We start from the raw sequence: 26,329 nt of genomic DNA on the forward strand, positions 1-26,329 counted from the left end.
TTGTAAATTGTTCACCACAATAGGTTAGTTAACATATCCTTCACCTCACATAATTACCATTTTGTTTTTGTTGTTATGGTGAGAACATTAAAGTTCTACTCTCTTAGCAACTGTCAAGTATACAAATATTATTAACTATAGTCACCATGCTCTACATTAGAGCCTCAGAACTTATTTACCTTATAACTGACAATTTGTACCTTTTGACCAACACCTCCCCGTTTCTCTCACCTCTCAGCCCTTGACAACCACCATTCTACTGTTTCTGTGAGTTCAGTGTTTTTAGATTTTACATATAACTGAGATCATACAGCATTTGTCTTTCTCTGTGACTTATTTCACTTAAGATAGTGTGATCAATGTCCATCCATATTATTGCAAATGGCACATTTTCCTTCTTTCTAATGGCTGATTAACATTCCATCACACACACACACACACACACACACACACCACCTTCTTTATTCATTCATCCAACAATGGGCACCAAAGTTGTTTTCATGTCCCGGATATTGTGAATAATGTATTAATGCCATATGATCTAACAATTCCACTAGTAGGTATTTACCCAAAGAAAATGAAAGCACTAATTTTAAAGATATATGCCATCCCTAAATTTATTGCAGCATTATTTACGATAGCCAAAGTATGGGAGCAACCTAAGTATCCATTGATAGATAAATGCATAAAGAAGATGTGATCACATGCGCATGCACACACACACACACACACACACACACACACACTTGAATATTGCCCAGCCATAAGAGGAGGAGATCTTGCCATTTGTGACAACATGGATGGACCGAGAGGGAATTATGCTAAGTGAAATAAGACTGAGAAAGACAAATACTATACAATTTCACTCATATGTGGAATCTAAAAACAAAACAAATGAATACACAAACAGAAAGCAGAATCAGATACAGAGCACAAACTGTTTGTTGTTAGAGAGAAGGGGGTGGAGGGATGAGCAAACTGGATGAAAGGGGGTGGGAGATACAAGCTTCCAGTTATGGAATAAGTAAGTCACAGGAATAAAAGGTACAGCATAGGGAATATAACCAGTGGTATTGTAATAGCACTGAATGGGGACAGATGAGAGCTACACTTGAGAGCACAGCATAAACTAGAGACTTGTCCAGTCACTATGTTGCACGCCTGAAACTAATGTAACATTGCGTGTCAACTATATTTTAAAAAATCCACAATGAGGTATCACCTCACATCGGTTAGAGCGGCTATTATAAAAAAAATAACAAAAAACAAAAACAAGAGATAACAAGTGCTGGTGAGGATGTGTAGAAAAGGGAAGCCCTTGTACACTGTTGGTGGGAATGTAAATTGGTGCAGGCACTGTGGAAGACAGTATGGAGGATCCTTAAAAAATTAGAAATGGTACTGCACTTTCTTTTAGATTGCTAATCTAGTTAGATGCAAGGGTAGACCTTCTCATAATCATGGAGGGAACTGGAGCTTAGAAAAGGAGAGTGGTGGATCCCTAACATCACAGCTTGAGCAGCAGCATACAGCTGTGCTTGAAGCCAAACCATCCCTGGATCTTTCAACTCCTTGACCTAATACTATGATGTCCTCTTAAACAATCTTTATTTTGAATTTTGTCACTCATAACCAGAAGAACTCTGGCAAATAGACACCCATATCCTTATAATGTACTACTGTTATTACCATTTTACCTATTTTGTTTGTTTATTTAGTTTTGAGAGAGACAGAGACAGAGACAGAGTACAAGCAGGGGAGGGGCAGAGAGAGAGGGAGGCACAGAATCTGAAACAGGCTCCAGGCTCCGAGCTGTCGGCACAGAGCCCGACGCGGGGCTCAAACTCATGAACTGGGAGATCACGACCTGAGCCAAAGTCAGACCATAAGATCATGACCTGAGCCATTGCTATGAGCATTGAGCTTTAATGTTCTCAACATAACAACAATGACAACAAAATGGCAATTATGTAAGGTGAAGGACATGTTAACTAATCTTATTGTGGTAAACATTTAGTGATATATAAGTGCATCAAATCATCAAATTGTATACCTTAAACTTGCACATGTTATACGTCAATTATATCTCAATAAAACTGGAAGAAAATGACCATATTAATAATCTTTAATTGCACAGTTTGGTGGCATTAAATATATTCACATTGTTTTGCAGCCATTACTACAATCCATCCCCAGAACTCTTTTCACCTTTCAAAACTGAAACTATGTCCCCATTAACAATACTTTCCCTTTCCCCTGTCCCCAGCCCCTGGAAGCCACCATCTACTTTCTGCATTTACGAATTTGACAGCTCTGGGTACCTCATATATGTAGAATCATACAGTATTTGTCCTTTTGTGAATGGCTTATCTCACTTAGCATAATGTTCTCAAAGTTCATCCATGTTGTAGCATGTGTCAGAATTTCATTCCTTTTTAAGGTTGAATAATATTCCATTGTATGGATATACCATTTTTGTCTATCCATTAATGGACACTTGGGTTGCTTCCACCTTTTTGGCTGTTGTGAATAATACTGCTATGAACATGGGTGTACAAAAATCTGTTTGACTCCTTGCCTTCAATTGAGTCATCTGCTTTTAAAGAAACATGTAAGCTACGGGGCCCCTGGGTGGCTCAGTCAGTTGAGCCTCTGACTTCGGCTCAGATCATGATCTTGTACTCCATGAGTTTGAGCCAGCCCCACGTCGGGCTCTGTGCTGACAGCTCAGAGCCTGCAGCCTGCTTTGGAGTCTGTGTTTCCTCTCTCTGCCCCTCTGCCTCTCATGCTCTCTCTCTCTCTCAAAAATAAAACATTAAAAAAATTTTTTTAAGAAACATGTAAACTTGGATAGTGAGCATATTGAATAGTGTGGACATAAGACTAGAATACCTCTCTCTGAATGTTTATACTGTGTAAAACTCTCAAGGTCCTTGAGCATCTGGGGGAGGAAGAGGGAAAGGTTTTAAATTATTTATCAGTCCATCAGATGGAGACTCAGAGAAAATTCAATTTAAATTGGAGAAATAAAGAAATTCCTCATACTCATTTTGTGGAGTATCTTCCTAGCTGCTATACTGATTTGCTGAATTTCTATTATTTGCCACAAAATGAGATTTAACTCTAACATATTTTCTCCTCTCTTGGTTTATAAGGTCTTTTATAATGGAATCTATATCTGAGTAATTTCTTTTTATTCTCCATAAGAGAAGTATCAAAAAAAGGTTAATTATATGAAATACCACTAGGAGATCTGTGATGCTCTGGAGAACAGTATGGAGGTCCCTCAAAAAATTAAAATAAAACTACCCTATGACCCAGCAATTGCACTATTAGGTATTTACCCAAAGGATACAAAAATACAGATTTGAAGGGGTATATACACCCCAATGTTCCTAATAGCATTATCAACAATAGCCAAAGTATGGAGAAAGCCCAAATGTCATTGACTTATGAATGAATAAAGAAGATGTGGTATACATATGTATGTATGTATATACATATACATTCTTTTTAATGGCTGAGTGATATTCCTATATATTATATATAGGAATATATATACTCATATATGAATATACTCATATATATGAATATTACTCAGCCATTAAAAAGAATGAAATCTTGCCATTTGCAAGGATGTGGCTGGAGCTAGAATGTATTATGCTAAGCAAAATAAGTCAATCAGAGAAAGACAAATACCATATGATTTCACTCATGTGTGGAATTTAAGAAACAAAACAGATAAATATATGGGAAGGGGGGAAGAAAGGGAAGGGAGAGAAACAAACCACAAGAGACTCCTAATGACAGAGAATAAACTGAGGGTAGATGGAAAGAGGTGGGTAGGCGATGGGCTAGATAGGTGACAGGTATTAAGTGGGGCACTTGTGATGAGCATCGGGTGTTGTATGTAAGTGATGAATCAGTGAATTCTACTCCTGAAACTAATATTGCACTGGATGTTAAGTAACTAAAATTTAAGTAAAAAAAGAGATCTGTGATATATCTGAAACATAAGGTTACCAGGGAGGCCAAAAGGGCATTTCTGTGATCTGTTCATTCAACACATGATATTACATTTATTTATTTATTTATTTATTTATTCATGTTTATTTTTGAGAGACAGCACAGGCGGGGGAGGGGCAGAGAGAGAGGGAGACAGGATTGGAAGCAGGCTCTGAACTGGCAGCACGAGATCATGACTTAAGCCAAAGCCAACTTAAGACATTCAACTGACTGAGCTACCCAGGTGCTCCATGATACTACATTTAAAAAAAAATACGCTTATATATATCATAAAATTTACCATTTTAGCCATTTAAAATGTACAATTCAGAGAAGTATATTCATAATGTTGTGCAATTGTCACCATTTTTCAGCTCCAGACCTTTTTTAGCATCCCAAATGGAAACTCTCTACCAACTGAACAATAACTCCCTATTCATTCTAACCCTTGGTAACCTTTATTGCATTTTCTGTCTGTATGTATTTACCTATTCTAAGACCTAATGTAAGTGAGGTCATACATTATTTGTCCTTTTGTGTCTGGCTTATTTCACTTAGCATAATGTCCTCAAGTTTCATCCATGTTGTAGCATGTGTTTGAATTTCATTCCTATTAAAAGCCGAATATATTCCATTACATATATATACGTATATATATATATATATATACACACACACACATATATGTATGTATGTATATACATCACATGGTATATATTATATATATATTATATATATATTTACATATATATATACACACTACATTTTATTCATCCATTAATCTGTTAATGGACACTTGGATTGTTTCCACATTTTGGCTATTGTAAAAATGCTTCTGTAAACATTGGTGTACACGTATCTGTTCGAGTCCCTGCTTTCAATTTTTAGGGTATGTACCCAGGTGTGGAATTGCTGATTCATATGATTCTGTTCAACTTTCTGAGGAGCTGCCAGACTGTTTTTCATTATGGCTGTGCCATTTTACATGGCTACCAGCCAATGCACAAGGGTTCTAATTTCTCCATATCATCATCAACACTACTTTCCATTTTTTGAATGACACCTATCTTAGTGAGTGCGAAGTGGTAACCTATTGTAGTTTTAAATTGCATTTCCCTAATGATTGATTGTGCTGAGCGTTTTTCATGTGTTTATTGGCCAATTGTATATCTTCTTTGGCGAAATATGTGTTCAAGTCCTTCCTTTGTCTGTTTTTGGATCGTTATTTATTTTTTGTCGTTGTTGAGATGTATGATAATACTTTTTCATCACTGTGTTAGGTGCTGGAAATATAGCCATGGATAAGACACAGACTCTGTCCTCAAGACACTCCCAGGCTAGTGGGAGAAGCAGACAATATTCTAATGCGGGGTGGTAAATCCAACGACAGTTTTATGCTGAAGGTATTGCGAGAGTGTCAAAGAGGGGCACACTAGTGGAGGTGGGAAGCAGACATGGAAGTTTTCCTGAGGGATATGGTGCTTTGGGACTATCCTGGTCTCAAAGGATACTAGGCAGGCAAAAAGGGGGAGGGTGGACATTCCAGGCAGAAAGGAAACCGTGAGCAATGGCTTGCAGGCATGAAACAGCAGGTCGTGTTTTGGAAACTACAAACATCTACCTGCTGTTGAAGAAGCAAGTCCAAGGCAGGCAGTGGCGAGAGATGAGCCTGGAGAGGTAGATGGGGACTGGATTATGCCACATGTTATAGGCTATCGTAAGGTGTGTGTGGGCTTTATCCTGACACCTATGGGGAGTGACTGAAAGGTTTTAAGCAGAAGAGTTACATAGTCAAACTTGTGTTTTAGATCAGAGCTTCCCAATTGTTTTTCATAGTCCATCATAGTACACGTAGCCTGAGAAGTCTTGTCTGGCATTGTGAGTTGCTCCTGACCCATCACAGCTGTCCCAAGAGGTGAGAGACAGAGCACGAGCGGGGGAGGGTCAGAGAGAGAGGGAGACACAGAATCTGAAGCAGGCTCCAGGCTCCAAGCCGTCAGCACAGAGCCCGACATGGGGCTCGAACTCACAAACCACGAGATGATGACCTGAGCCGAAGTTGGACACTTAACCAACTGAGCCGCCCAGGCGCCCCTCCGTGTGGAAATTCTTATAGCTTTGAAAGGAACCATGGAGGTGACTGTACTACAGACCCACCTCCTTTGAAAACTTTCCCAGCCCACAGCCTCAAGGAGGCAACCTTTCATATGTACCATGAGACTCCAGCCTTTTGGACACAACTGAATGTTATAGGGATGAACATTTGACTCACCAAATTCTCTCTCATGAGAATCAGGCACTGGGGCCCAGTGACTGAGTCAATTGTTTGTGGGGAACCAAGCCTGAAGGTCAAGTAGATCATTCCTCTTTTTTAAAGTGTATTTACTTATTTTGAAAGACAGAGAGAGAAAACACGCATGGGCACAAATGGGGGAGGGGCAGAGAGAGGGAGAGAGAGAATTCCAAGCAGGCTCCACATTCTCAGTGCAGAGCCCTATGTGGGGCTTGAACTCACATACCATGAGATTGTGATCTGAACTGAAATCAAGAGTCAGACACTTAACTGATTGAGCCACCCGGGTGCCTCTCAAGTAGATCATTCCTAAACTGTGCCCCCAGATTATCAGAATTGTTTGGGAACTTGTTAGAAATGCGAATTCTCATACCTCATCCCATATCTACTGAATCAGAGACTCTTGAGTGGGTCCCAGCAATCTATGTTTTACAAGCCTTCCAGGTGCTTCTGGTGCAGGTTATCACTGATATGGACTCAGGATAAGACTGCCATTCTGGGAGTAGCCCTGATCAACCACAGGAGTGTGATAAGTAGGCATAGAAACCTGGTTTGCAGAGAAGTAGGAGACTGGAGGGGAGAGAGAGAGAGAGAGAGAGAGAATGGAAAAGAAGACAGAGACAGGCACAGACGTACACACAGAGGAGAAACAAGCTCCCCGATAACTTTCCAGTTACGAGAGGCCCAGTTGTTCTTCTTGTGATCAGAATTTGTGAAATTTCCCTATATCCTCGCATAAATCTTTTATTTGAATGAAGCTTTATTTTTTATAATAGAAGTGCTCTGATGCCCTAGTTATTTCTCCAAAAATCTATTACGCATTTACTGTGTGGCTACTGTTCAAGGCATCATGCGGGATACGAACCTGGTTGTTGCCTTTGCGAAGCCCCGTTTAACAGAGGAGGAATATAGACAATACCAGAAGGGTACAGGGGGTAGCTACTGAGGTTTGAGATTATTTGATAAGCACTGAATAAATATTAGCTGCATCTCAGTGGTATCTGGTAAGGCCAAGGAAGACCTTAAGAGACTTGACAGTTGATATATACCTTGAATAATGAGTTTTCAAAGAAAAGGAGGAAGAAGATGGGAAGGTGTTTCAAGTGGAGAGAAAAAGAGCACAAAGGTATGGGAAGCCATGGTATGTATCTGGGAAACATGAGTGGGGTAAGGGCAAATACAAATTAAAAATAAGAGGCTTGGGGGTTCCCTGGGTGGCTCTGTTGGTTAAGTGATTCTTAATTTCAGCTCAGGTCATGATCTCATGGTTCGTGAGTTCGAACCCCAAATTGGGTTTTGCACTGACAGCGCAGAGCCTGCTTCGGATCTCTCTCTCTCACTCTCTCTATCCACCCCCCCAACTCATGCTGTTTCTCTCTTTCTCAAACTAAATAAACTTTTAAAAAGAGGAGGCTTAATTTTCCTTGTTGGAAATAAGGGAAGAGACTTCTCCCACATCTCTCTCTTTTCTTACAAAATTTCTTTCTGTGTCCTTTTCAAGTGTATGTAAATCTTGGTAATGGCTAAATAAGCCTTAAAGTAGCCTCACAATCTCCCATGCTTCCTCAAGGACCTGGGAGTCACCTCTTTGAAATGCAAACATCAAGGGCAATCAAGCCCCAGATCTCCATTCCTGGAGGGAGGTCACAGCCTAACTTCTGGGGACCTGCCTCCAATTTGCAAAACTATCTCTTTGAGGTAAAGATAGGAAAAGTTTGTTTCTCCTACGGATAAAGTCAACTCGGGAGGTGGTCTCCCCAGTTACACTATAAAGTTAAGGCGAACTATGAGTGACAAAAGGTGCTGTGAGTCCTCTTACTTGAGGACTAGTTACCATTTATCTTGAAAACATGTCTGTAATGGGTTGTATCTGCTTGGCTAGATAAGGGGGTGATTCCTTTCTGGCTTTGCAGTTTCTTAGTGGATTGCCTAGGGCGTGCATCCCATTTTGGTTCAATGTTCATTCTGTTTTCTTTCACTACTGCCTTTGTGGAGAGGATTTTTGGGTTGGAAGGTCTCATTTTTAATTATATTTCCCCAACGGTGGTTTGGTTCGTCTGGAGTTGTACTGTTACAGAAAGCAAGGGGAAAGAGGAAGCTTGAGAGCAAGTCCAAGGCCCAAGATTGCTGTGTTGGAGTGTAGGCTTTATCCCCTAAGGCAGTGAAGAAGTCTGGAAGGTTTTAAATCAGGGAAGCGAAATAATGAATTTTCGATCTTAGAAAAATGATCCCAGTAGGAATGTGGAGAGCAGATTGGGAGGGAGATGGGTCAAGTGGTATAGCACTAACTGTGGACAGGATAATAATCTTAGAATACTCTTTAAGGGTTTTCTTGCTCTGTCATTACTCAAACGTTATTCTTGGATTGACCTTTCCCTAAGCCCCCTAACAGTATCTGGACTTGTGTATCTTTATTTTTACCACAGGGACATTTCTCCAGGATGTGGAGACTAGAGGACGACAGTAGTGGTTGTGGCTGCATGTCTGACACTCCTGCGCCACTTTTCCTGAAGGGTTGGAGTGCCCCTCCCCTCTGGCCCCACAATCTCATCCCAGTGACTCCTGAGGTCCGAAGCATCTTCAGGATCTACAGCATCTCTGACGATGTCCATCAGGAGAAAGGAGTTGCTTATTATAGAGGTCTCTACCATTGGCCGGTGCTCAGTTTGTGGTCAACACTTGCTTGATATTCAGCGAGGCCCTGAACAGCCACTGAGCTGAGGTGTTACTGTTAACAGAGGTGCCTCGTTTTCTTAGTAGCCCCTACCTAGACCCCTAAATTGTGACCGTTGAGTGCCTGGATTCAGGTGAGCTCAGGTGTTTCCTTGTATAACAACCCATAAACGGGTTTCTTTAACATGACTTTGTAAATAGAAATTGAGAAGAACCCAAACACTTTGAACTACACACGTTTATTAAATAGTTTAACAAAGGCACATCAATAACCACTTACTACATATATGTGTGTGTGTGTGTGTATAAAATTAACACAGATATGTTTCTTTCTTAACTGCCAATTTCCCCAAGAAAGAATTGTTCAACTCTTCAGGTCATGAAGGCTAAAGGCAAAGTCTCAGTCCCGATCTTAATCTTCCCCCCGCTCTTCTTGAGACCTACATTGATCCTCAATGAGTTAGTTGACCATCTTCTGTGGCTGTAATACTCTTAGAAGCATGCTGACGGCAGAGACTCCTCAGATCCCTTCTGCGTTCTCTCAAGTCCTGTCGGTAATCAACAGGCTGTCTGCGTTAACAGGTGCTGTTGCCACTGCTTGTCGCTGTTCAACCACTGACATTCTGTGATCGTTCACCGATTTCTCTCTTTGTACTTGTACATCCGTGCAATGCACTGAATCATTCATGGGGGAAAAACTCCCTCGTTCGCATCAGGAAAATGTATGGTTTTTCCTGCGTCTCTTCTGCTTTGCCCCAGGTGCCCTGCCTGCCTCTGCGCTGACCACAAGTTTCTTCTTACACAGATTGCCTCTTATTCTGATTTCCACTTTGCAAGGCTACGCTTTTGCTTCAGGCTTCTGTTTCTAAAGACAGGGACCGGCCCTCCTGTTCCTGTCACAAACCTCACCATTCCATCCAGGTGGCTGGCCTATCATTACCACTCTTGGCTTTTGTTCCCCCACATATCCATGGTCTTCCTGCCTAAGGGAGAAGTGTAAATCCAGGCACTGAAAGGAAAATCTGGGAGGGCTCGGTTAGATGAGCATTTCTAGGACAAGAAAGACTAAAGAAAAAAAAAATCTCAGTATGTGTGTCCATCTGTTGAATATTAGCAAGTATAGGCATTAGGCGATTACAGAAATGTGATCACGCGTCAGGCTTATCGCAGGTCATGCTCTTTACTACAGATGCTGACCACGTGAGTGGATTCTGGCCCGTGGAACTGTGCCATGTTTACTATCTTGTCACTATTTTGGGCTCATTATTACAGCAGAACTTTCCTGACAATAACAGAATTACAAGAGCCTTCTTTTTTTGGCCTTCTTGAGGTCGTAAATGATGGTACCACTTGTCCATAGGAATTTGATCGCTGCCCAAATGCTGTTTGTTTCAGTAAAAACATATATCCCTGTCCAGGCAAGTGGCTGTCTGCTATTTGACCACTGGAGAGTCATGCCTTTTTATTTTTTAAGTAAACTCTACACCCAACGTGGGCCTCAATCTTACGACTTGAGATCAAGAATCGCATGGCTCTACTGACTGAGCCAGCCAGATGCCTGGAGTCATGCCTTTTAAAATACAAACACTCCCAGGGGGCAGCACACAAACACTGCCAGTCTAAAACCATAGCCTGAGTGGTCTCTTAGATCTCAGCTCGGAGCCGCTCTCCATAGCCTGAGGTGCCCAGCAGGGAAGTTCCGAAGGAAAAAAGCCCAGATTTGTCCGGGTTAGCAGGCCCGACAAGTTGCTACCTGGGGCTTCTAGGGAGCCAGAAGCCACCACAGAGAGACTCTTAGAAGAAAGCTGAAGAGGTTGAAAAGCATCACGCTAACCTTTACATCCATATCCGGTTTTGCCTGTGGGTCAACTTCCCTCTGGCCAAGAGAAACTCCATTTTGATTGTGGTTGGGGATGCCTGCCCTGGATGCTTATCTATCATTCAGCAGCTTCGAAGAGGAAAACATAAACTGGATTCTGAAGGGGCCAAAGACCTTTTGTAAATGTCCAAGGGAACTGGTATTCATGCTGGGATTACCACAGACTCACAGAAACATGTACCACACGCCCACGGGCTCAAAGTCGGCTTACCGAGAAGTGCCATAGTGGGAGGCACACGCAGCAGAAAGAGTAAAGCAGGGCACAAGGGACGAGGGAGCTCTTAGCTCTGTATGATTCGGCCGACACTGGATTTCCTCCCTGGCTCTTTGCACAGTTAACAGACACGTGAAGAATACTTTAATCTGTCACAGCCTCTCATCTCAGCCAAAGCCTCTTCACCTGAGTTTTCTACCAGCCCGACTACCAAACAGTGGCCAATCCAGAGAAATTCCCAACTAGCGTTTTTTAAGTAGTTAGAAATCTGTCAGAATAAAGTATTAGCAAGTTACATTTTGCTTTCTTAAAGAAGAAAAATCATTATCTGTTCATTCCAGTGCCATTTGTTGGAGAAAACCAATTTTAAGCGAGAGAAAACATTTTGATGGAAAAATTCATGCATCTCATTGTTATGAAACCATTGATGCCCATCTTGAAAAAAATGAAATGAACAACACTGGTTTCCTATGTTCCACTGAAGATGCAAGATAGAAATGAATAACCAGAAAATACAAACTTCTAATAACGTATCTTATAAAATGCCTCAGGATTTCTGAAGCACAATAGAAGCCAGTAAGCATTATCTCAAAATGTTTAGTTTTCTTTTACTAAAATACAAATGTGCCTTTCCGGTGTTAGTAACTTCACTATCAAAGAAATAATATGTCTAATACAATGAATGTATTTGTATTATCTATATAATTCATAATACTGAAGGCATATCTGGAAATAAATTTCTTCTATGCATGAAATAGATCTTTGAACCAAATCATAAATTTAAATTTTGTATTAGAATTACTAAATATTAGGGTTGATATACTAGAACAGGAGTAGCTTTTAAGTAAACTCCTAATGTGTGAATATGGATTCATAAAAAAAGACATAACCAAGACATTTACACATTTTATTAAAAGAACCAAAAATAAACAATGCAGAAGTAGCATACTAAAATGACTGCATAATGCACACTTCTAAACACAAACAAGCAGTAGAGCACTATAATTTGGGGGGGGGGGAACAAAAAAAGTCAAAGCATCTAACCTATTGATAGCAGTTGAGGGAATGAACTATTGCATTTTGGAGGCAAAATATGATGCGAACAGTTTACATTTCTGAACTATTGTGGTCATTATTTAAATTGTTAATTGTTGCGCGTGGCTAATAATTTTCTTCTCCACGGGTATCTCAAAATGGGCATTCTTCTGCCCCAAATGTGTGCTTCCATTTTCTACATCGTACTGGAACGTTGTTATACAAACATTACAGAAAGCTCTTTTAAAAAGAGTACATTTAGGAAAATCTTTACATTTAAAAGATTGTAACTTGGGGCCGTGATAACAAATGGCTCATTTGCAAATAATCAAGCACTAACAGTAATAATAAAAGGAAATTTATTTTGAAAAGGGCAACCCCAGAACCCAAGGGTATGATGGCCAGATCATTCTCTCAACTGCTAGACACAAAAGACACAGCAACAGAATAATTTGGTTTCCATCATGAACAAATAGCATCTGTATACAGACATAAAGCTTTGCAACCATGCAGTTCTATGACAGATAAATCTTTAGGTTGTGTGTTTGGGAGAAAAGAGCATGGCTTAAAGTTGGGTTACTTTTAGGTCTTGTTACAGAGGTATTTTTTTTTAATTAAAGTAATACAATGTAGAAGGTGTACAGTGTAGAAGGTGAGGATTTTTGCAATACTTTCAAATAGTTGTGGCTTATTTTATAGTGATATATTTTTTCCTTTCGGGTATGCTATAATTGAGGATGGGTTCTATTTAAAGATCAAATTTCCTGGAATAATCCTGCTTTGGAGTAGTAATGGATGGTTCTTTCCAGGCCAGGTGGAGGCTCTGGAAACTGTATGAACTAGTCAAACTGAACCCTTTCCCGGGTTTAATAACAAAGGTCGTCCCTCTTTGGCCTCGAGTCATTCACATTTTTTTATACTTCATTCTCTAATTTGACTTACTGAGATAGAGCCACTGTGTGTGAGCTCCAAAGAGCGTGACCCAACGGCTGTCAGTGTGCACAACATGCCATCAATTAATCGGTTATCTTTTGTGATGCTTCTAGGTTCATTCTTACTGTTTTATAGATGATTCCTCACTTAAAATCTTACATGTCTATTGACCTCATGACAATGTATTCTCGTGGCATACAGATGCACAAGGAAGTGTCAACACAAGAACACAGGGTAAGTTGGGAAAGTATGTTGGCGATGAGGTTGAAGTTGGGAGTCCCTAACTACAGAAGGCATGAATGCTTACATTTTATACCAGTGGAAATGCTGGTCAGACGGTCGGGCTGTTAGTTGTACAGCTGACTCTAAATGATTAAGGGCCGAAGGGAGAAAAAGAGAAATTGCCAACCAACTGGCCCTGAGCTATTGGACAACCGTTAAGGCTTGGTTGCTTGCTGGCTTTGGCGTATCTTCCTGTCTCTGTAAATGAGGACCATCAACATGGGTAGGTGATACTAATACCAACTCCCTTAATCCCAGGGTGGGTAACTTCTCCAAGGCGAGGGTGACACACCCCAAGACGTGAAAGACTCCAAGTACCAATGGTCATCCATCTAACCTCATTGCCTGGAGACGACAAAAAGTGAAATGGTGACTGGTAGGTGATAGGGGAGCTCCAATTGTCAGGGGCGGTCTGGTTAAAACATTCTTTTCCAGCTCCATATGTAAGATTGGGACTGGTTCTCTTCTGTTAGGTCAAGCAGTGGGAGGCTGTAGCGGCACAGTGAAGCACTTTCTAATCTGGTAAAGGGAAGTCAGAAAACAGCTTCCACTGAACAGCTGTGCCAGGGGTATTTTGTTGTTGTTGTTAGAGGGAACGAAATGCCCCAAGCTGGCCACACTTGATTGTTAAATTAAGTCTTTCAATGGTTGCCGATTTGGTTTTAGGATAAGGATTTTTAAGGGGGAAATAGTGGTGAATGTTAATTTGATTGTCACTGAAATGGGTATTAATTGATGTAACTGATACCTCTCAATATGGAGTTTCCTATCAAAGATGACATCTCTGTTGATCAGAATGGAACTCTCCATCTTGTAACTTACAGGGTGTTTTACTGCTTGCAACCATTGAAAAAAGAAAACCTTTGCCAGAACCCTGCCTGGTGCGTGTTTGTGTGTGTGTGTGTGTGTGCGTGTTTACAATGGAGAGTAAATTTAAAAAGCAAACAATCTGTGCTACTGGTCCTGCTTGGTAAAAGAAGAAGTACTGTCACTTTCAGTCAGTGCTATTAGCTGAAGTTGATCTGTTACCCGTTACCAGTCTTTTCTTTAGGTGACCTACCTGTACCAAACCAGAAAGCTTCCGCAACAGCAAAGCAACATCAGGCTTTAGTTACATCTTCTTAAGCAAAATCCCCCTCTTCCTCAAGGCCTTAGAAATACCTCTATCTTACTAACTTTTCCACTATTATCACAGATTTCTTATATAAAAAAAAACAAAAACTCCAAGCATAGTGTTCATGGACTATGTACATAAGTGCAAAAAAGGTGTTTCTCACACAGTCGCACCCTAACTGAGACCATCAGTTGGCTGCAGCATATGCCTCTCAAACACTGTTAAGGGGTCATTCCACAGTATCTTTATGCGTGGTTTTACAAATCGGAATTCATTTCAAAATAGGCTTTCATCATTCTTCAATCCTCACTTGGATATATTTGTGTGAGTACACAATTCCAGAAAACAGAATTTTTGCCGTGACAGCTATGCCTCCTGCACGGGGTAATTTGGAAAACACAATGTCATGAAAAAAGGTCAGGTAATAGATTATAAATGCAATAATTGTGTTTTGGAGTCTAAACACTGTGGAATAACCCTATCCACACAACAAATTCTATAAGCTATAAAGCTGACTCTAGAATCCATGTGTTGTAAACTTTTTGATCCAAAAGTCATACAAGGACACACATTCAGCGTTTGCGTGGCAATTTGGGCTTCAAGGAAAATTCCGCTAGATCTGTTCTCTGAGTTTTGAGCTGTACCTTCTACAGGCTCATACTGTCAAAAACCATGTATAGTTTACAAGTAAAATTATTATCAAAAAAATGTGTCTAAAGGTAGCCATGTTGTAGTTTTGTTGCTCAAGCAACGACTAAATATAATTAGTTAAAAATTATTATTTGTATATAAAGTTAAGTTTGTTCTTAAACTGTGAGCTGTAAAGAATAACTATGGACTATAATCTCTATGTTGTCATGCTTCAGTATCAGTGTCAAACCTATCTAGGTGGGTTGAATACATGTAGTAAAATCCAACTTTCTCTAACTCTCCTTCAAAATTAAGTTCATGAGTTACTTAGATACAAAAAATGTAGTAAAATGAAAACCTTAAAAACTAAAGAAGAAAAATGAAAACATGGCACCAATCGGTGACTTGGTGCTCAGAACCCAGATCTTGTAATTAAATCGACAGTTTGATGACGCAATCAACTAAGTTTGCAAAAAAAGTTGTGACACTCTTTTCGATACTATTCATTCCGGTGCCTTTGACAGGCACTGACTGGTACAATGAAAAATCAGGCCACTATCTTCCTACATCTATTCAACAGAATTGGGGAATCAGATTTCCCTACTTCTATTTCAACGTGTGTAGAAATGGAGAAGAGACAAAAAGAGGACAACACTTAATGGCAAGATCAAAGTGCTTTCACATGTTCAAAACACGGATGGCGAAGGTGGATGGAGGAGGGAGAAGATGGCTTTTCACATGACAATGAACTACAAATTAGACTCTAGTCTAGACAAGTGAGATGAAACGCAACAGCTGGTTAGAGAATCATGCTCCAATTGTCAAAGTAAATACTGTATTTAAGTAGCAATTTTATGAATCCATTTGGTTTTAATTTAATCTTTATCCCTCTTTAAAATATACTTATGGTCACATAGTGCCTTTTGAAAAAAAATTTTTGGATACTACTAAAACCCTCTTAACAGATAACTTCTAGATGATTTTCTCTGTATACCTGACCTGTTTTATCCAAGTTTCAGTACTCTGGCCTAATTTTGCAAAAGGCTGAGTGAGAGAAGTGGACAAAGACAATAATTTTGGATAAATAAGAATAGAAGCCCTTGTCATATACAAAGCTTATAAAATGTTAACTAAGAATCACAAGTGGTTGGAATTTAATATATACAATTCATCCAGTAAATCGTTGTTTAGAGTCACTGATTAGTCTTGTGACTTGGCTTTTGAACTGCGAATTTATAGTCTAATGACTTTCCTTTCTTCTTTTCTTGAATAAACATAATTTGAATAAGACATTGCACAACTAGTTTAAAGAGTGCTATCTTAAAATTGCCTTTTTGTCAAAGTTCTTTCACATCTGATCAAAACTTTAGTGCTTTGAGTTTTCTTTCTTTAAATTCATTTACAAAGCAACTTGTAAAATGCCAGCCATTATCAAATATTATGGCACCAAATCTACAACTACCCTGAATATCCTTCACGGACCCTCTTACTAAAAAATAAGTCACTACTGATGTCTTCCAGTGCTCACAGCATCAGAAACACTGCTGTTCTCTAGGTTCCTTGTCTATGCGCGTCTTCGCCAGGAGTTTCAAAGGTGAAATGAGACAGCATGCTTTCGCGGGACGTCAAATGACACAAAAAGAGTTCGTTCTGCACTGAAAACATCTCTAACCCCTTTAAGGAATACAACCAGTCTGGCTCAGGTGTATCCTTCCCCGATTTGTGGGATTAGCTCTGCCCTTCCGGAAAGGGACTGGCACAGTTACACAAAACTCAGCTCTACACACAAGTCATTTCACAAAGGCGTACACTACTTTCTTCTCTAAGAATGTTAAGATTTCGGGGAACAGAAATTAAGTGGTTCAAGGAATCAACAGGTAAAAGTCAGGACACCTCTTATTCTGTAACCCCAGGCAATACTGTTAACAGATGACAATGTCTTGAAATTACTGATGATCAGGATCTGGGATTGTGAATTAAGAACAACAGGCTATCACATACCAAACAGCTATTTTTTGCTCTTTTGTATCCTGAGCTATATTGATCTGCTTCGGGATGGGGTCTCAAATGTTCCGAAGCACAAACAATGTGAAACAGAGGAACAACAGAAAGTCAGGAGAGTTGTTCAGGGTCTTACTGTCACCGATCAGGTAGGTAGGTGGCCTTGAGCAGGTCACGTGCCCTAGGCCTCGGTTTCATCGATTGTGAGAAGGGTTTGCCAACTCCATCGTTCTGTGATTCGAATGCTGCTAGCCAGCTTAAGGTATCCTAAGTGGGAATTTTCTCTTTGCCTGTCATTTTCATGCAGGAAAATAAACCTGGTTTACATGTTAAATTTGATGATTGCATGCTTTCTAGTGAAAGAATAAATATTTAGTAGCAAATATTATATCCTACGGTTCCAGCACGGTGTAAGGATAGTAACTTTAATCGCTGAGTACCTGGAAGAGCTACATCACATGCCATAGGAATCACTATTTTACCTGGTTATAAATTATTTCATAAGTATTAGTAATGTGAATTCAGCTCAGCTCTATGGGGTATAGCTGGTCTGTTTCATCCAAAGGGTGCTAAAAACCTATTATAATTTTCAAATACATATAAAAACAAACAGACCTAAATAAAGAAACAAACAAATGGCTGGGTTATGATAGGAGAGACTCTTGTCAATCAAGTCTGGGAAGGGCAGCACTTGGCATAGGCACCTGCTCCTTCACTGAAGGGGTCAGCAGAAGTGGAAATTCAGTCGAATGGAAGCTAAAGACAATCGTGGACAGCCCGCCTATAAGTTTTAAGTAAATCAGAGAATAATTTAAAATGCCTTCCTACCCCGCCTCGCCACCCCGCCATTTCTCCAAACCCATACTCGGGCTCCAACTGTGATCAGTTGGAAGACTGTCCATCTGGGGGACAAGGGCCTCCCTTCGAATCAAATCTCCTTCACCCTGACTTTTGCAAGACTGGAGCTTACTTATTATTCAAAGACAAGTCTAAAGAGCACGAGCCATTTGTATTCAGAGAATGGCACTTGTGTAAAAGGTTATGTTGCAATGGTTTTTTTTACACACTTTCCTCCAAAATGTAAAAACTATCTCTACCCCTCCATCTCTCTGTTTAATTTATAACCTACAATTAGCATACCTTTAAGCCTCCAAGGAACAATTTTCAGCTGAATTTGACAAATGGCTCAGCTTTAGATGCTCAACCTAGGAGATAGGATCCTTGAACCACAAAAAATGAAATGGGCACCTTACATAATTCTTTTAGGATAAATGCAGAGAAATTCACTTACAGGTAAATTGTAATTTTGCAAGCTTCTTAAGGAGTGAGATTAGAGGTTCATATTTCAAGAAGTTTCCTGGGTTTTTTTTGCAGGTAATTATTTCTCTCTCACAAAAAATACCTACTCACGTGATTGTATTATGCAAGGTCAGATCTGCAGGTACAAATTATACACATGCATGCTTATGAACAGGCTTTGCGCACACTCAAAAGTGAGGCCTTTTAAAAGTCTGCCCCAAGAAACCTACAGACATGTTCTAAAGAGAGAGAAAGCATATTAATATTAATCTGTAATGGTTTTAAACACAGATATTTCTGCTTCCCATTAGTAATATTTTAGTTGAAATCAAACACCACACATCTAGAGGAAAACACTATAGTATGTAAAAACCTAACACATCACATCACACCACAATACAATACAATACAATACAATACAATACAATACAATACAATAGAATACAATACAATAGTGGGAAAAACGGTATTGGATACATTTGCTACATTCTAAATCAACCCAATAGACTATTGTGTAAACAAAACAGTAAGGTAACACTTCAAAACAGATGAACATTTATCCACCAAGAATGCACAGTAAGCCAACAGTCCACTGTAGAGATTCACTCAGCATATTTGTTATTGGAAAATCACAAAGAATAATGCAACAAATGACAAAATGTTACGGTCATGTTCTACCTAATAATTCAGATAAGATAAATGGTAGCTTTCTATTCATGTTTTAACATCTGCACTGATTGGTTAATGTTGTATTTTTGTTTGACTTTGTTGGTTGGTAAGTGGGTTTTGTTTAATATATTGGCTGTACCACACTTATTCTTGTGTTGGTAGAAGACCTATGAGAATATATATAGAAAGGCCATATGGAGGTTCTCACGGAGAGATCCTGATACTCCATAGCTCTGTTGTTCAGAATTTCGACTGAAATGGAAGAAGAAAGAAAGAGTGAGAAACATTAAGGGGTTATTGAAGCAGGAGTCGGGATACTTGTCTCTTGTGCCAGTTCTGTACGTGAACTGCCAATATATTACCCACCCTGAGTTTCATGTTCTACATCTGTGGAAATGGGGCTGTCAGAAATGGTCGCCAAGAGTCATATACCATGACAGTTTACGGTTGTCACTGAGCGCTAATGTACAGAATTGCCCTAAGTTAAGGCATTATCCGCACAACGCTTAAACGTTTTGATGAACATCCACCCGTCTCTCTACTTTCTTCAACAAGCAAATATTAACCACACTTTAAACTTTTTAATCTGAACGTTTTGGAGCCATGTGGAAATAGCCGAGGTGTGAAATCGAGGTATATAGTATTTTACAAAATTACAGTTTTGAACTTTGGGGAAATTTTCAACATCTGTTACACATTGAAGTGATTACGGTCTGCCAAATACCTTTACGTTTTCTAATGGAATCTGGCAGAAAGGAATCACGATTCTCAAACATGTACTGTTGGAAAGCTAATTATATTTGACCACTTTTGTTTACCTTGCTGTAAAGAAAGCAGCCCATGAGAATCAGGCAAGTGTGTGCAAAACCTATATTCTCATGTTTGGTGCTATTCCCAAGTTGCCACCATCCCAAATGGTACCCCTGAACACAATTACAAGGTACAGCTACCTCAGTTATTCCATGCCCTCGAAGGTGTCTTTTTAAAACACTCCTTAGGGCTGAAGGGACTTGTTTATCTAATGTGCAGTCAGCTGTAGGCTCTGCCCAGGACAGAGTGAGTGTTTGGAGCCAGTTCTGAGAACCTCAAATTTTCAATGACTAACATATGCCATTCAGAAGTGGTACACTTGTTGAATAAGTCCCTATTATTAATTAATTAAGATACCTAGGAGTCTTAAGTGGCTTGAAAAGTCACATTTTCCAAGTCAATGACTGCTCAAATTAAGTATGTGCTAGGGCTGCTCTGGACCAGGCAAAGAGGAGATCAAAGGTGTGTGGGGGGGTGGTGGGGTGGGGGGGGGAAGGGGAATCCAACAACAACACATTTCTTTAAAGCCATGATTTGAATGAAAATAATGATTACATTACTAAATTGTGTCACTCAAATTCAAAACAGCTGAAGCAATTCTGATAGACTTACATGGAAAGCAACACATAATGGCAGACTTTAAAAGCACTATCTTCTACAACATCATGGGAGAAGCATACTGCTTACTGGCTTTAAGATATTCATCTTAGTCAAACTGTGACAAAGTTGCTTTGCTTTACTTCAGCACTAACAAAAAAAATGAAGCTAGAAAAGTGTTAAAGGATTAAAATTCAAAAGTGATCTGTGCCTTGGGCTGACAAATCATACTCCTTTAATAACAGGAAAACATTTCAGAATTTGTAAGCTCATTGGGAAAATACAGTACCGGCTGTCATTTTTCATGGAAAAAAACTGCATTATTTGCTCTCCACATTTCAATTTGGACAGTTGAGAATGCTTAAATAAAGCTCTAAGTTATAAGCAATATCTATCAATGAAAATATTTACCAAAGCCCTTAGAAATGCAATTGTGTAAATAAAAGATACAACCTATACATATTATTCATATTAGTACTTAAAGCAACTTACTGTTCTACTGGTAACTTCTACATCTGTGAAACAAACATGCTGCTATTCAGTTCATCTATTGATAATGGGGGTATCTATAGTAGTAAAAAAGATTTTAGATTAAAATAGTTTCTCGAGAGAATTCCATTTATTTTGTTCACTGTTGGGGCATGGTAATTAACAAGCAGAATCAATTTCACAGAAAAATTTAGACATATTCACCATATCCGCTAATAGTTAATTTTCCAGAGCACAGGTCTGAATGTGGTTTGTTTCCCCAATGGGTTAATGCTCTATGTGCCGTGTGGTTATCGTACTTGTAAATGGAAGCAGCTGTGGAATGTGCAGTCTTGAAGCATGGTTACCACCTTCATAAGGCAAAACAGCCATAACATTACACGACAGTTATTCTACGTATCTCATTACAGTCTCAAGACTCTCCCACAGTTTAGAATTTGTCTTGTGACTCTGCCTGTAAGTACCTAAAGCGAATGAAAACCACAGCAACACAAGCACATCTAATGTCAGTGTGAGATCTCTGATGTCATCACTGTGTGTCACTGAGCGTCCGTATGACATCTCTGATGTCATCACTGGGTAATGATAAGGATCTCTGTGCCCTGGAGAGAAATGTGTTACCTCGCTTTCTCTCCAGCAGATCTGAAGGTAAAGGTGATGACTGTACTAAATGAAAGTTGAAGCGCAATGACCAGAAAGATGGTGGTAAAAGAAAATAAATTCTTCTCTTGACCCATGAGGAAGCATTTAAGGAACCCTCAGTATATGGATTTGAGGATTGGTGTGACAGCAACAATCGTGGATACGGCATATGAAGGGCAACCTCTGGTACGTGACCGAACATGAGAAAACTGGATTCATCTGAGGATGTGTGGCAGATTCGTCCTGCTAGGACATACGCAACGAGAAAAATTCTAAATGTCACAACGGCTCGACAGACACATAGGAATCTGGATCATCTCTCGCCAATCCAAAAAGCATATACTGCGCCTTACCAACACGCTGTAGTTATCTGAACAGGTAAAATAAATGGCCAAACCTGATTGCCTGCGGCTGTTGCAGCGAACGGAACGCTGGCGGCAGGTGGTGTTGCTGCAGACACAGTGGTAGGTGTTGCACCGTGCATCATGGGCACTTTCAGTAGGAAACCATGGAAGCAACACACGGAAGGGTGGAGGATTTATGCAGCCATGACATACACGATGGAATGGGGCGTGGTAGGTATCACAGCAACAAGCCATGTGACATCATCACGATGGATACACCAGGGTGCAACATGCAATCACAGTCAGTGCAAAGCAACACAGCGTGGAAGGGGGAAAAATTTAAAAAGAGAAAAGGGGAAAGCCAATTATAGTTACCATTAAGGAAAATGGAATCATTCTCAACCAGTTAGTTTTTTTTTTGTTTTTTCGTTTTTTGTTTTTGGTTTTTTTTTTTTTTTTTAGCAGAATCACATTCTAGTTGACTTAAAAGGCCACATTTTCAGAAAGGGTTACAAGGAGTGCATGTGACAGAATCTGATTTTACCAAGGCTATCTATAGGAATACCTAGTGAAGCAGACAAGTGGCTGGTTTGCACATTTGAGTGTGAGTAGGGAAGTGTGGATTGGTGTTTGGGTTCACTAACTTATAGACCTGAGTATCGTCACTACATTTGCAGGTGCGAAGACACAACTATAGATGTACTTACCTGATCTACATGTAACAACAACAACAACAACAACAACAACAACAAGGCAGTTCGATTGGTGGGCCTGTGTATGGTAGGGGAGCAGATATGAAGAATACGGTGGACTATGCACGCAGATTTTTAAGTACGGCTTTGGCAAAGCCCTTGGAAATCTAGGCTATTTATCAAACACACAGGGTGCTTCATGGTAAATATATGGCAAAATCTGGTCTTCATCCCACTTATTACAGCCATGACTGTATGGCTAGCAGCTGTAACATCTCTCTCAGGATGGTTTCTTTCTGCCTTTTCTAGTCTCTAGCCCATTTTGAAAGCTTTTTAGGTGCTTTTCTCATTCCTAGCTCATTTTGGAAAGCAAACGAAGGAATTAACGTGTGAATGGTGAGCGTGCATATATAGTAATTTATGTCTACATCCATTGAATTCAGATTTTCTGAAAGTCTACAGAGCAAGTGAATGGCACGGAGAGAGGAAGATCAATATACACCATGTCACAGAAACCACAGATGTACCCCAAATGGTGATCAACAGAAATCCTGTACTTGGCCCTTATGTGCATCTCCGGTTACCTGTTACCTATAGACACCTCTTACTGTATCACATGCCGATTCTACAAACACTCTTGTTTTCCCTTTAGGAGCACAGCAACGATACAGGATGCAGTGCCACTGAAACACGCAGTTTGCATTCCTACACAGAGCTCTTAGGTGCAAAGACAGGGGTACGGAGTCACAAAATGTGAAGACACAGACACGTTTTCCCAACTTGCAGATGTCTGTTCTGACCACATGCGTACGATGCTCCCGTCAGTATCAGTGGAAATGTTTCCATTTCCTTCAGGGGACAGCCAATCCCTCAGTAACACTAGTCCCTTTTGGGTTCTGCATCTACTCTGGGCAACCAACAGGATGAAGGTTAAGCCGTGGCAAGCTCTCAAATAGGATGAAAAGCACTGGATTGATATGAGATGGTGGGGGTGGGGGGTGGGGTGGGATAATTCCTCCCTGTAGCACACAGAGCTATTTTCTCCTGGTCCGTGCCTGGTTCCCATGGACTATAGGAGCTGGGAACTCCTGTACCAGAAACAAGTCACTTTCTTATCTTCTGCAGTAGGGGCAATGTAAAAATGGGCTTTTATTGATTTTTATCATGTGCGTGTGTGTGTGTGCACCTGCGGATGCACGAGCAGGGGAAGGGCAGAGAAAGAGGGGGAGAGACAATCCCAAGCAGGCCCTGCGCTGTCAGTGCAGAGCCCAATGCGGGGCTCCGTCTCGTGAACCATGAGATCATGACCTGAGCCAAAATCAAGAGTCAGACACTTAACCGACTGAGCCACCCCAGGTGTCCCTAAAAATGGTCTTAAGAGGGACACCAGATTGTGTTGGTGACTAATTAAAGGATCTGCATGTGACTGACTGTTAAAAATTACATAATCCCAAAGAATCATTTTGAAAGGGTTCTGTTGGGCCTGGTTTCCATGCACATGGCACTTCATTCTAGAACACTACAGAATGCTCTCACTCTGCTTAACTCATCCTTTCTCAATATTTGAGTATTGAATGATTTAGATCTCATGAATAACTTTTTTTTGGGGGGGGGAAGGATTATTTTGTGATACTTTACAAATTATACATTTGAAATCTTTTAAAATGTCTTAGTCACAGATGTAAAGCTAAGAACAAAAGTGTCCACTCTGGCTAGATAAGGAAATGTTTCAAAATATTTCAGCTGCAATTTGTAGGACGCAAACAGACACATGGCAGGGTTAGTATTTGGCCACAGTGGCAACCAACTAGGACCCCAGAGTGTAGCAGTGTTGAGATTCCACAAAGATATGAAACAGCACCCTACTACATCTTAAATCCTCAGAAAATGTCAAAATGCAGCTAGGACATCAGCTTTAAAATACAAAAGTGCAGAACTGTCTTATTTTCTTCTTAGTCGGGACGAGGTGCCCTAGCCTGCCTATGCTCAGCAACGCAACTGCTTTTCTGAGATATAATGTGTACATATAAACTGTTACAATCACAACAGAGGTGCATCAGAACAGGAGAGGGGAAGGTCTGGTAGCCACAGTGGCGGAAACGGAGACAGAAGTAGCTTCTTGAAACGTTTGTCATAAGTATGCTCAGCTTTCCTGATGGCAAAGGTAGACTCCAACAACATTTTCAACCTGCTCTACCTTGTCTGTTTTCTCTCTTCTTTGTGCCCCGACTCCACCTGCCCTTCCCCCCAAGCCAGTGGCCCAGGAGCCACATCCCTCAGTCACTCATCTCTTTCACAGTCACGACAGAAAAACACGTTTTTTTTTTTTTTCAGATTAGAAAAAGTTGAGAATGTTTGTACAAAACCTACCAACACTTGAAGCGGGTGCCATGCACAGTATGGGCCCTGTACACCATGCAGAAAAGCGTGAAAAGTAAAGGAGAGAGATTTCATTATTACATCTTTACTGAGAGAAATAATTTTTAACCCGAAAGATATTCTTTGCAATATTAATTAATGAGCACATGCAAATCCAGTAATTTCCCATGCTTATAATTATAGCTCAGTTTTAAGATCACCAACCCAGGTAATCAAAGTAATTCTTGGATTCTTAGGTATAAGAGCGAACATTAAGTTTTCTTTAAAGGAATTACCTCACTTCAATTACATATTTAGTTTGGGCACATCTTACCACAGCCTCTTCTTTCTCACAACCGTGGACTGGACTATGAACATACAGCAAACAGGCTTTTCATCAACAGGGGGCGCTCAGCCCGACAGGTTTTAGTTTTGTTTTTGATTAAGGGGAAAGGGAGTCTTCTGACATTGTGCTCAGGAAACCAGACTTTAAATTAGCCAAATCCAGCAAAAAAGTCTAAAAACTGTGTTTTTAAAGTGATATCATAAAGAACTACTGTGGTTAGTAAATAAAGACTTTTTTTAGGTCTTCTTTCCAAACAAATTAGCTGATTAATTTATCAGTTAACCAACAGGTTGTTTCAAGGGCAGGCATATAATACCATGTGCTTAGTATGTTTACATAATTAATCAAGTTTTCTAAAATAACTTTAAAACATGTCAGTATCACTTCATAATAGTTGCCAAACTGGGGCATTTATGATTCTGGCAAAAACCAAAAAAGTACTCTACTCTCAGTGATTAGGATTTTCCATTTATCCCTAAGAGATTATATGCTCACTCTTAAAGTACTGAACCATAGGAAGAAAGGTATTTCTCCTCACATATGATATTTATTTGAACAAAATTTTCTATTCAATTTGGTATAAAACTGTTATGCTATTAGATACAGTTGAATGTAGAAGGTAACCAAATATCCTGCATAGTATCAGGAAAATATGAGAAGCTGCTATATTTTTTTATATTAACTGCTATAAGAGTTAAAGGCTAAAACTATGTGTTTTATACATATATATATGTATGTACATATATATATGTATATACAACTATACCTACAGTGTCATTATAAGATAGTATATGGTACAGTTATAGGACAGTGTGTGTATATATATATATACACACACATATTTACATATATATATTTACATATATATATATGACTGTATACTGTCTTATAACGACACTATAATTCCAGGGTAGTTTTATTATAACTATCTTTGGCATATCAAAGATATATAGACTATATATTATTGCAACGCTGAAACTGTGAAACATTTTTTTTGAGGGGTGACCACTGTCTTTCAAAGGGA

General features: G+C 39.8%; 1 protein-coding gene and 1 long non-coding RNA gene across 16 annotated transcripts in view; one reads left to right on the forward strand and one right to left on the reverse strand.

Annotated features, from left to right (window-relative positions):
* LOC102899315 overlaps positions 1-16,355 on the forward strand; it is a 111,545-nt gene extending 95,190 nt beyond the window's left edge. For all 6 annotated transcript variants that reach the window (XR_006593216.1, XR_002152768.3, XR_002152770.3 and 3 more), the window contains one exon: positions 8,725-16,355. This is a non-coding gene — a long non-coding RNA (uncharacterized LOC102899315). The remainder of the gene's footprint in view (positions 1-8,724) is intronic.
* The window catches only part of MBNL3 (muscleblind like splicing regulator 3), a 112,497-nt gene continuing 98,125 nt past the window's right edge, over positions 11,958-26,329 (reverse strand). For 6 of the 10 annotated variants that reach the window (XM_023249052.2, XM_019824307.3, XM_019824308.3 and 3 more), the window contains 4 exons: positions 24,972-25,007; positions 21,963-22,057; positions 20,927-21,000; positions 19,062-19,279 (listed from right to left, as the gene is read on the reverse strand). In XM_023249052.2, the coding sequence (XP_023104820.1) occupies positions 20,944-21,000; positions 21,963-22,057; positions 24,972-25,007 (188 nt within the window). In that variant the 3' untranslated portion in view covers positions 19,062-19,279; positions 20,927-20,943. Of the gene's footprint in view, positions 19,280-20,926; positions 21,001-21,962; positions 22,058-24,971; positions 25,008-26,329 lie in introns of all 10 variants that reach the window. The other 4 variants (XM_019824312.3, XM_019824311.3, XM_045051066.1 and 1 more) reach the window with 4 other exon arrangements.

The sequence above is a fragment of the Felis catus genome, chromosome X (genome assembly GCF_018350175.1).
Source record: "Felis catus isolate Fca126 chromosome X, F.catus_Fca126_mat1.0, whole genome shotgun sequence".
Lineage (NCBI taxonomy): Eukaryota > Metazoa > Chordata > Mammalia > Carnivora > Felidae > Felis > Felis catus.